Source organism: Brachyistius frenatus, unplaced genomic scaffold (genome assembly GCF_029030835.1).
Source record: "Brachyistius frenatus isolate BFR_SWC_R1_liver_20210118 unplaced genomic scaffold, ASM2903083v1 Contig_35, whole genome shotgun sequence".
Classification (NCBI taxonomy): Eukaryota; Metazoa; Chordata; class Actinopteri; family Embiotocidae; genus Brachyistius; species Brachyistius frenatus.
In genome coordinates, this window is record NW_027210634.1 from 2,774,282 (window position 1) to 2,785,975 (window position 11,694).

The following is an 11,694-nucleotide window of genomic DNA, read 5'->3' on the forward strand; positions in this document are numbered from 1 at the left end:
ATTTGATTCATTTTGTTGACATGTTGGGACTTCTATAAACATTTTCATTTGTATTTATTTTTAACGATTATTTGATATTTTGGGGCTATTTATTGTTCTTTGGGGGGGAGGGGATTTTAATATTTCTCAGGCAGTTTTTATGCTCTTAAATGTTCAGAAATCAGCTGATGGATTGATCACGGTGATAAAAACCGACATGTTCGGGGGGGGGCGGGCAATAGGGGGCTCCCGGGAGGTGAATCCGGTCGCGACTTAGGGTATTTGGAGGGGGTCCAGTTTGGTTGATGTTCCAGCTCTGGTCCTGACCGTCAGTCCGTCTGCAAGCGTGTCGGTGCGGGACCTGGTTCCTGGTCATAGTTCCAGCTCCTGCCCCCGGTGTGAAGAGGAGGAAGCGGTGCAGGAAGTGTCTTCCTCATGTGTTCAGTGTGCCGTCATGAAGCTCGTCCTGCTGCTGCTCCTCACCGTCCTCTCCCATCGGAGCGACGGATTCCAGATCAAATTGGACTACTGCTCCAATGGAAGCTCTCCGGACCTGCACCTGCACCTGGGCCTGTCGGCGGTGTTCCGGCGGGTGGACCCACGCTTTCTGTCCGTCACCGTCGATGCGAGCCTGGCCTCGAAGGAGAAGTTCATGTCCCTGCTGAGGTGGGTGTCTTGTTGTTGCCGCAGATGATCAGCCGCGAACTTCTCCGGTCCGTGTCGTGCTGCCACGGTACCGCGCAGAACCGGATCAATCCAGGCTTTAAAATCGGATCCAGAGTCCGTTTACGTTAACAATTAACACGACGAGGTGAACGTCTAAAAGAGCAAGGACAGTTTTCAGCTCCATTTCCTGTCAGAAATGTCATGAATCAGCAGGTAACAAGTCAAAAGAAGCCAGAAAAACAACTAAAATAGGAGCTGAAAGTTACACGTTTTACTTTTTTAATCAGAAATCTGAGTGTTAAAGTCACATGTGTAACTCCAAATAACAATAGTAATAAAAACAAATGTTAATTGTAGGTGAAAAAGTTGAAATTTAGAGTAAAGATCTCCAAATGTGACAAAAAGTATATTTTAACTTATTAAACTCAAAGTTTTGATTTAAAAAAAAAAATTCTCAGGACATAAACTCCCAATTTGGACTTGGGTACAAAATAAAAGTTAGCAGGTCACAATTCTAGAAAGAAAAAAAGGAGCAACATTTTTTTATTTTATTATTTATTTAGTTAAAATTCAGATTTAAAAAAAAGAAGTAAAAATTAGGTAAAAGATACAAGATACAAAAAAATATCAAAATAGATTTATCTGAGCTCAGAGAACATGAATGTGCTGATTGATTCTTGTTTGGCTTCATAATCTGATCCCGGGTCAGTTTATTATTTATTAAATGAACCATTGACCTCGTGAAAGTCTAGAGCTCTGCAGCGACAGAAGAAATCTGAGTTTCTGTCCTCTGCAGCTCTCCGAAGATGAGGACTTTGGCGAAAGCTTTGAGTCCGGCCTTTTTAAGATTTGGGGGGACCAGACAGGACTTCATGGTGTTCAACCCTCAGAAGACCCGGCAGCTGGATTCAGGACTCCCAGCAGGTAAATCCAGATGTTCTTGTGTCGATCAAAGCAGCTTCAGCGCAGAGAAGAAAACGCAGACATTTTTTTGTCCCTGAAGCGTGAAGTAGCCACGCTTTGGCCTGACTAAAGCGTGACATTTACATGTTTTGAAAGCGTGAATCTTACATGCATGTAAATGTCATGTTATGTTGGATCATGTGTTCTGATGTCAGAGTCCTGTGATAAAGTGGAGCTGCCCTGGTGGCTGGAGGAGCGACTGAAGAAGAACTGGACGCAGCAGCAGGAGATCCTGATGAGGGAGGAGCTGCACAGGAAATTCAGGAGAATCCAGTTCACAGGTAGGTTTGGGTGTCTGTCTGGTGTGTTTACAGGTACATCCAGGTATGTGTCAGGTGTGTTTACAGGTAGATTCTGATGTCTAAGGTGTGTTTACAGGTAGATGTCTCTCAGGTGTGTTTACAGTAAGATCTCAGGTGTGTTTACAGGTAGATCCAGATGTGTGTCAGGTGTGTTTATAGGTAGATGTGTGTCCGATGTGTTTACATGTAGATCCGGATGTCATTCAGGTGTATTTACAGGTAGATCTAGATGTGTGTCAGGTGTGTTTACAGGTAGATGTCTCTCGGGTATGTTTACAGGTAGATCCAGATGTGTGTCAGGTGTGTTTACAGGTAGATCCGGATGTGTGTCCGGTGTATTTACAGGTAGATCTAGATGTCATCCTCTGTCTCAGAGCTCACCATCGACCTGCTTCACTCCTTCGCCAACTGCTCCGGCTTCGATTTGATCTTCGGCCTGAACGCTCTCCTCAGAACCGCTGACAACAGCTGGAACAGCAGCAACGCCGGCTCGCTGCTGAAGTACTGCGAATCCAGACGGTACCAGATGTCCTGGGAGCTCGGCAACGGTACGTCTCCATTTTCTATTTCATATTCTCGTCCGAACTTCTGTTTATTTTTTCTGTTGGGGTTGTTTGTACAAGTCTATTAGCTTTTAACTCTATGGACTGCATAAAACTATAAAAACTAAATCAGACTTTTCAACCTGATAAGTTCCAGCTGATCACGAGGAGGTCTGCATTAAAGTTATTTCTTCTTCTCCTTTAGTTTATCATCACAGGGAAGTTTAAGTAATATTTCAACTCTGTGGTCTCTTATCTGATGCTTCACTTTCATTTTCCCTGTTTTCATGCACACAAGAAGTTATCTCATGTTATGGCTTCCGCTTCCCTTTTTCTCTCACACAGAAACAGGAAGTGTTGCTTTTCTTTAAAAAGAAGTGATCCCAAACGTGTCGCCTGTGTCTCCTCTAGAACCGAACAGCTACGAGAAGAAGGCCGGGGTCCGAGTGGACGGATATCAGCTCGGACTGGACTTCACCCACCTCAGAAAGATGATGTCGCAGTCCAAGCTGTACCGCGGCGCCGGCCTGTACGGGCCGGACGTCGGGCAGCCAAAGGACCACCGGACGGACATCCTGCAGGGGTGAGAGGTCACGGTGACCCTGATAGAGCCTGAGAAAATTAAACACTTAAACAAACTCTAATTGAATAATGAAACTAATCAGTTAAACTGCATTTCCTCCATCTGATCTGAAAAACGGTCAAAATCTGAATGAACCCTGGAATGAATAACTTTCAGCATGTTTGAATCAGTGATTTATTTTGGAGGGTTATCCATACTGTATCGGTCTCTCCTTCCTCCTTCCATCATTTTATTTAGTACGTATTTCCCACCTTAAAAATATAACTAACATGTTCTATTTGTACATAAAAAAAAAAACTCAAGTGAACTGCAGTGAAAACACAAAATAAAATACGACGTCAACTGTGTGTGGCAACAAGGAAACTGCGACCTTCCTCACATTCATACATGAAACCAACAGAAAAGTTAAAATTATAACAATATAATGAATTATAAAAGTATAAACTGTTAGAAATAAAGAAGATGTTTTACTGCAGATGTTTACATCTTTTTTTTTTTTTTTTCCTTTACTGTGTTCATCAGTTTAAATCTGCGCTTGAAGGTGAAGCTGGACTGAGCTCTGCTTCTTTCTCTTAACTGAGTTACAGAGTCACACGTGGATCGTTTTAACTCGGCATGTGTGCCGTTTGTGCGTTTACGCATGCAGACTGAATTGCAGAGCTAACGCTGCTCATTTCTGTGTCGCTGCCGCAGCTTCCTGCAGAGCGGAGCGGACGCCGTCGACGCCTACACCTGGCACCAGTGAGTCCCCTTTCTCTCCAGTCACTCCAGGGATATTCATGCAGTCATAAGAGACGAGCTGCGGAGTCAAACGGGAATCAGACTTTATCTCGTGATGTGTTCAAACCACACGATTTTTCTGGACACAGAAGTATTACAAGCTGACAGTGATGATATATATATATATATATATATATTTTTGTTTGTTTTTTAAATCATTTGAGGTGTAAACAAAATTCCAGAGTGCACTTCTCCTTTTAGGAAACTCGAAATCAGACGTTTAAAATGAGTAAAAATGGAGCTGAATAAACTGAAGTAATGGTGATGGACTGAAGCAGAGCTTCGTTAAAGTCGTGGCTGAATTAAACTCCAGCGGGATTAAAAAAAAAAAAAAAAATCAATAAACTGTTTATTAACTTGGAAAACACTCGGCCTCGTGTGCTTCCTGTATCCTACAAAATAGAAGTGAAATCTTTCCTGTAGTTGATCAAACTCTTACCCAAGTTGGTAAATATTGGATTGATAAAGGCATGATGTTGTGCTGAAATAAAGCCTGTATATATATATATATTTTTTTTTTAATAGGAAATCATTTAAATATGTGCTTTCCAGTTTTCATTTATAATCTATAATAACTCAAAGGAATCCAAATAGAGTGGCTTATTACCTTTATTAACCTTTAGAAATTTATATAATAGTACTTTATATAATTTAAGTACAACGATGGGCCTAAAGTTGCGCCCTGTGGTACACCTGAAGTAGTTTTAAGGGCAGCTCAGTTTGTTTCTAGAGAGAAAACAATCTGCAGGAAACCTTTATATTATTATAGTAACGCTGTGCACACTTACGTTAATGATCGTAAACTGCACGCTCTCCTGTTTCCTAGTTATTATGTGAACGGCAGAGACACATCCCTGGAGGATTTTCTCGACCCTGAAGTTCTGGACACTCTGGCCTTAAAGACCAATGAAGTCCTGGAGGTGATGACACTCTGTACTCTCAGTGACTGATCGATTGTGATGTCCAGATGTTAACAGCTGGTCTGTGTTTTGTCCTCTGTTTTAGAAAGTGAAGCTCGTGTCTCCGGAGAAGCCGGTGTGGCTCGGAGAGACGAGCTCGGCCTACGGAGGAGGAGCTGTTGGGCTGTCCGACACCTTCGTCGCAGGATTCATGTGAGTCGAGTCGAGATCAAATCGGAGTTAACAACCCTGTTTCCAAAAAAGTTGGTACGCTGTGTAAGATGGAAATATAAAAACGGAAACGTGATGTAATTGGAAATAGATTTCATCATCTACGGTTCATAGTATCGTTAAAAGAGTCTGAGAATCTGGAGAAATCTCTTGTTTGCAAAAGACAAGGAGGAAAACCCAATACTGGATGGCCGTGATCTTCAGGCGGCCCTGCGTTAGAAATAAACACAATTCTGTAGTGGAAATCACTGCATGGGCTCAGGAACACTTCTGAAAATCATTTTCTGTGAACGTAGGTTAAAACTCTACAAAGAAGGAACCAAATATAAACATGACCCAGAAATACCGCCGCCTTCTCTGGGCCCGAGCTCGTTCAAATAAAAAATTTCCAAAATTCTTTTGGGAAATTATGGACACTGCATCCTCTGGGCTAAAGAAGAGCGGGACCATCCAGCTTCTTATCAGCACATAGTTGAAAAGCCAAATCCTATATCTGGCAGGATTGGGACACTATTTCACCGGACATGACAGGAAGTTCGACTGTGGTTTTGTGATGTGTTCATTCTCCATGATGTAATTGAGGAGGGCTTCTGTTTTTTTCTTCCAGCCTTCATGTACTTTGCCTTCAGTGTGAGATTGGCTGGTCGGTTATCTGGACATGCTAACGTTGGCAGCTTAGTGCACTTTTTTTGCTTTTGTGTTTTCAGTTGCAAAAACCGAAGACAGACCTTCTTTTTAGTTTTTGTGTTGAATCTTTTGTGCTTCAACATGTGGAGAAAGACGAACTCAAATCCTCTGTGTGTGTTTACTGTGAAAGAAGTGAAAATTAACGGCAATGAGGAAATGAGCCAGAGCGGCTGTAACTCTCATTATCAACGGGGGTTGTGGTTTCTCAGGAATATACACGGGAGGCTGATTGAGTTTACTGATTACCCAGCAGCCCCGCGGTCTCATGACAAACCTTAAACTAAACTAATCAAACCAAGGCTCATCTGTGCGATTCACATTAAAAGTAACACACAGCGGCTCCAAAACGTTCTCAGGAATGTTTGAATTTCAGCTCACGATATAAAAAGACGTCAGCGCAAATTTAAAGCAATATGTTAAAAGCCAAACAGCCATTAGAAGAAGTTTGTTTGGGTTTTTAATTGTAAAAAAGAGAACGTTTTAATTGTGGCTCCCCTATTGTTAAGTATTCAGTTTGCTACCGTGAGCATTCGTCGAATCAACCAGCTTCTGTTACAGCTTTCAGTCGACCCACAGCAGAGCATCGATCCCCGCAGAGGCTCTCCGGGATTCAGGTCAGGACCACAGACTGGATGTTAAACACTGTGGCGACTCTGTGCTGTGTGCAGGTGGCTGGATAAATTAGGCCTGGCAGCCCGACTCGGCCTGGACGTGGTGATGAGGCAGGTGCTGGTCGGCTCTGGGAGTTACCACCTGGTGGACGACAACCTGGACCCTCTTCCTGTGAGACCGCGTCGCTCATTTCATTGGCTCACTATGTCTTGATTTTGTCTTTGAATATTACTGCAATATTCGTCTTCTGTCACACGTCAGACGTTTAACAGGAGGTTAAACTACACGTGATGGTAACGTTGTGATTTAATTCTGAGATGTGCAGCTGTTTCAGGACTGATTTTACATTCCTCTGTTCATGACTTAATAACATCACAGCTCCAGGGTTCATGACTTTCATAGAAGACATTTCCTCAAACATAAATTGCTTCACACGCCTTTGTTGTTCCGTTTTAAATGTCCTTTAAAACAGAAAAGGATTTGGAAGACATTTTTGTCGATTACAAAAACAGCAGCAGCTCTTATAAATGTCTAACTTCACATATTTGCTGCTGATTGGTCATCAACAATTCTGAGAGCCACATTTGTTTGACACAGTTTAGTTTTGGTCCAACTTCTTTCACGTGGAAACAAACTGTAGAACCCCACAGTAGGGGGCGCTGCTGCACAGAGGGGCTAAAAAAAATAATTTGATTTTATTTCATTTTTGGCCACATGGGGGCAGCGGATTTATCGAAAATCAAAAACTGACATATTTAATGCTGAATATAGACTGTATATGCAGAAGTGCCTTAAATATGCAATGCCACTGAGGGCCACTAGGGGCTGGCTCCAAAAGACTCCCATTCAAAAAGCATCAACTTCTCTCTTCAAATACAAAGTCTGGTAAAAAGTATCTGCATTGATTGACATGGCTGAGGTGCAGTCAGAGTTCCAATATAAGTGGGCGGGGCATAGCCAGTCAGATCAACCCCTCGCTCATCATTCCCAGCTCATCCAAATATGAAAATTATCATTTAACATCGTTAGCTTAAAAGAAAAGAAACATATTTGGGGGGGCTTTCAATTTAGCCTTACAAAATATATTTTCCTTCAGGAGCTGGTGGAGACCAAAAACGGAGCTAAAAGAGAGTAAATATCAGACTGATGTTCATCAGGCGGAAAAAAAAACACGACTCCAAACAAATCGTCATTTTGATTTTTGATCTGTGACTGCTTGATGTTAGATTTGTCCCTAAGCTAATTGTATGCAAGATGGGTTTTTTTTCCAGCTCGCTCTTCTGCCCCCAAGTGGACAAACAATCGCTTAACGCAGCTTTAAGTGAACACCCTGCCTGTCCTGGATCTTCTTTCAGGATTACTGGTTGTCCGTTCTCTACAAGAGACTCGTCGGACCGGAGGTTCTGAAGGTTGAAGCGTTTTCCGATTTTGGCCGGAGTAAAAGAGTGAGGCTGTATCTGCACTGCGCCAACAAGAGGAGGTACGCTGCAACTACAACACGGACAACACAACAGAACCTGTGATCTGGAGACAGTAACTAATTTCAGTCAAAAACGGGGTCAGAAATTAATACTTTAATGGTTTTATTTACTGTTCATGACAGAAAACGATCTGTAAACTGGTTTTAAAGTCTGAGTGTTTTGTTGTTGTGGCCGATTTCTTTTTAGCTTTAATCTGCATTGTTTTCAATGTTTACGTCTTATTTTAACAGGAAGCAGCTCGTATGAAACTGAACGTTTGAAGAATTTCTGTTTTTCATTCCTAAACCGCTGAAATCAAACTTCTTGGGTCACGTTTTTAATTACCTTCAATTCTCAATACTTCATTTCAAAATTTTTAATCTGGTTTTAGCGAGACTTTTACTTTACCATTATTTCCAGAACTCAGAGAAGTAAGATAAATACATAAATAAATAAATGGTTTATGGTCCCTTATGAGTGTATTTAAACTTTGACGGAACCTTAATCACACTATTCAAACGATTACTGACATATTCTAATGGTTGTAAACCACAAAACAAAAACTCTCCGTTTCACATCAGCTGCTTCGTGTTGGAATAAGAAACAAGAATGTTTTGTTAACCAGGAAAATTCACGAATTTCAAGCTGAAACAAAACCGATAAAAAAAATCCAGCCGCCGCAGAAAAGATCAAAAGAACATTAAAACGAGCTAAAAAAAAAAAAAAAAAACTCGTTAAAGACTCTGCTCTCTGTTTAATCACGTTGGTGTGCGTGTGTCTGCAGCTACAGCGGCGGAGCCGTCGTTCTGATCTCCATGAACCTGAGCAAGAAGCCGGCGAGGATCTCGGTTCCCGCTCTCGTCTCCGGCAGCACAGTGGAGGCCTTTGTCCTGCAGTCGGATCGGCCGGGGGAGGAGGGGCTGTACTCCAGGTGCCGTTGACCCCCTCGCCCTCCTCAATGAGCCCATTTATCTGTGAAATGTGCACGAGTGGTGTCACGGGAAGAGTTACGTTTTTAGCACCTGACGTGCATCTTAAACCGCTGCGCCCCAACGCGCTCTTATTGTGAAAGGACGGACGCTCGCGTAGTTTTCACCGTGTTGTTATCCCTTCGAGATGATTTCGACCAGAGATTTCCTGCAACGTGGAGCCAAAACACCGAAGTGGGAACTCGTTCTTTTTCTCAGTCCGGTAATAAATGACAGAAAAAGAGGCGTCGTTTGAAACGTCAGTTTCACGTTACTGTTAACCTGAGCTGCAGAGCCAATCAGAGTCCAGCCCCACCTCAGTGTCCGCTGTGATTGGTTGTTTCACTGTGAGTCTCTAACCCTGTGTTGATGACCTCACTCCGTGTCCTCTGCAGGTCCGTGAAGCTGAACGGAGACGCGTTGAAGATGGTGGACGATAAAACTCTTCCGGCCCTCGGAGGACTCCGCCTGCCTCCGTCCGAACACCTGCAGCTTCCCGCCTTCTCTCTGGCCTTCTTCGTCCTCGTGGACGCCCGGGCGGCGGCCTGCGGCTGACGCCCGTGGGGGACTCCTCGGAGGCGTTCTATGATCGTCAGCTGCTCGTCACGCCAACACGAGCTGACCTGAGACAGACTGAAGGAGCTGCAGTGCTGCGTCCGAGTTATACTGCTGTTTATAATGAAAAGGGTTTTTCCAGTCGACTCAGGTGGGGACTCTAAATTCTGTACCTAAACTACGGTCATGCACTTATTTATAAAGGTCTATATTAAAACTCTTCCTGTCTGTCTAAAAAAAATGTTGGGGAGTCCGGTACATGTCGGGAGTTTTCCCACCATTGTAATGTTTAGGTGCAGGACGTTTGAGGCTCCACCTGAGCTGAATGAATCATCGTGATGCACATAAAAAAAAAAATATTTTAAACTTGACTTTTCTTGATCTGATGGCTGGAGTTCCTCCCCAGAAACTATAAGCACTAAACTTTAGTTTAGTCATGAAGGTTTTTGGATGTTTATTTATTATCTGCTCTGACTTTTCCAGATGTTTTGGAAAAATGTTCACAGGTGTTGTAATAAATTATCAAAAATGATGTGAAATTTCTTTTTTTTATTAAAGAAAACTTAAAATTAGATTTTATATTTACCAAATACACGCACCTAAGTCTTCAACAAAGTTGGTGTGACAGAGTTAGATCAAATAACGGTAACTTTAATCTGTTACAGTTAGTGAGAAAAATATCTAGTTAAATTCCAGTTACGGTTGAAAACGTTGGGGATCTGAATATATTCTGTTCAGTAAAAATCGTGTCTTTTTCTTTCAGATAAAACAATTAGAAAACCGACGCATTCAGAGGGGATTATATGTTGTATTCTACATTTAGGTGATCGTTTGTCTTTCTTTGATTCATATCCTCAGATCTAATCAAAAGCATTAGACGCTGTGAGGAATCAGATTCAAAAGTCACATTTTCTATCACTTCTTTTATTTCACGTCTAACAGTGAACACACCGACTGCAGAATCGAATCTGTTTTCAGTTCAGAGACTGAGTTTTTTCTTCCTGCTCCTCCCCGTGTGTGATGATGTAACAGTGATTTGTAATCCAAGTTTCCTGCAGCGTCGTTGTTCGACGATTGGAACATTGCTTCACCTGCGGTCGGACAGATTAACATCAATCCGGTGGTTTTAATCAAGCACATATGGAAAAAAAAAAAAAAAATCAAGAGTTACGAATGGAACCACAGTTCTATGATTTCAGGATGATCGCTACAAGAAAGAAGTTTTAATTGAGAATGATTTATGAGTTACTGGTTTTCTAAAAGTCGATTTCGTCATGTTTAAAATTCAAATCAACTTATTTGAACTATTCTTAAATAAGAAAAAGGTAGAAAGCTGCATTCAAGAACAATCCTGGACTCTATAAAACTCTCTAAACAATCTGATCTGAACCGAATGATCTCGACATGCTGGCAGATTTTTGGCCACTTGAAGTCGCTGATTTTTTTTTTTATACCCCTCAGGCGTGAACTTGTCTGATTGTGTCATCACAACTTTCTGTAACCTGTGGAAACAGGAGACGGATTTATTTCACGTCTCTTCACAGCTGAAACGAAACGACGTTTCCGAGCAGTAATGACTCACTCGTCTTTGTGAACGGAGCCTTTGTCGTCGGGGTCGAACAGTTTGAAAGCGTTCAGGATGGTATCTTCAGGGTCTGTGCCTGTTCAATAAACAGTTTTAGCTGCTCCCTTTATTATTCATGTTCCTGAGAAAATGCCAGTTTGAGACAAATGTTTCTCTGGAACTCATGTTAAATCTTAATTTAAGATCAATGTAAGTTTCAGTGTTTTTTCAAAGTTGGTGGAAGACGTTGGTGCATGTACTCGATGTCGGGGGGAGAAAGGGAAGTTAAAAAAATGTGTCAAATCGTCAAACGTTTCTCCCCTGGTGACCAAACTTTGACCTGCGCGTGTCAAACCGGTGGCGTTACCCTTTAAAAGGCCTCACCGTGGAGCTTCTCTCCAAACAGGTTGAGGAACATGGCGAAGTTGATGAGGCCGCCGGCTTCCTTCAGCATGTCCTCCAGCTCGCTGTCCTTCACGTTGAGTTTACCTGAACGCAGGAGACACGCATCGTGTTCGCGCCAGGTCCTCGTGGCGTCCGACGGGAGAAAAATCTGCTCGTGCGTGCGTGCGTGCGTGTGTGTGTGTGTGTGATCGCAACGTACGTGTCCTTCAGATCCTCTTTGTCGATGAATCCGTTCCGGTTTTGGTCGATTAGTGTGAAAGCCTGCATTAGAAAGGTTAGAGGCGTGAAACTACGAGATGAAACGGCTGCGGATGAGTCTCGTAAGCTACTTTGATCTCTTGGATCTGGGTTTGTTTGAACATGAAGAAAACGTTGGACGAAGCTCTCTGAGCTCTTTTGGCGCCTCCTTCCTTCTTCTTTGTCTTCCTGCTGTCCTGATGAAGTGAAAACTGACGTTATATAATTGTAAGGTCAAAGACAGAGAACGCTTTGTTGTAT

At 42.5% G+C, this 11,694-nt stretch overlaps 2 protein-coding genes across 3 annotated transcripts; one reads left to right on the forward strand and one right to left on the reverse strand.

Annotated features, from left to right (window-relative positions):
* The first annotated feature begins 271 nt into the window (after window positions 1-271).
* Window positions 272-9,759, forward strand: hpse (heparanase). 2 transcript variants are annotated; one of them, XM_069701011.1, is made up of 12 exons: window positions 272-645; window positions 1,442-1,569; window positions 1,764-1,889; window positions 2,285-2,458; window positions 2,864-3,035; window positions 3,729-3,776; window positions 4,642-4,735; window positions 4,821-4,927; window positions 6,301-6,415; window positions 7,600-7,724; window positions 8,489-8,635; window positions 9,068-9,759. In XM_069701011.1, the coding sequence occupies exons 1-12, from the start codon at window positions 434-436 to the stop codon at window positions 9,225-9,227; spliced, it is 1,608 nt and encodes a 535-aa protein (XP_069557112.1). In that variant the 5' UTR covers window positions 272-433; the 3' UTR covers window positions 9,228-9,759. The 2 variants fall into 2 exon arrangements, with proteins under 2 accessions (XP_069557112.1, XP_069557111.1); XM_069701010.1 differs by lacking the exon at window positions 9,068-9,759 and having other exon boundaries at window positions 412-645; window positions 7,600-7,802; window positions 8,489-8,567.
* A 518-nt stretch (window positions 9,760-10,277) lies between these two features.
* Window positions 10,278-11,558, reverse strand: LOC138622193 (myosin light chain 5-like). Its single transcript, XM_069700776.1, has 6 exons — window positions 11,523-11,558; window positions 11,384-11,457; window positions 11,176-11,282; window positions 10,810-10,888; window positions 10,632-10,729; window positions 10,278-10,279 (listed from the first exon to the last, which is right to left on the reverse strand). Coding segments are annotated over exons 1-6 (396 nt in total).
* Between the last annotated feature and the right edge of the window lie 136 nt (window positions 11,559-11,694).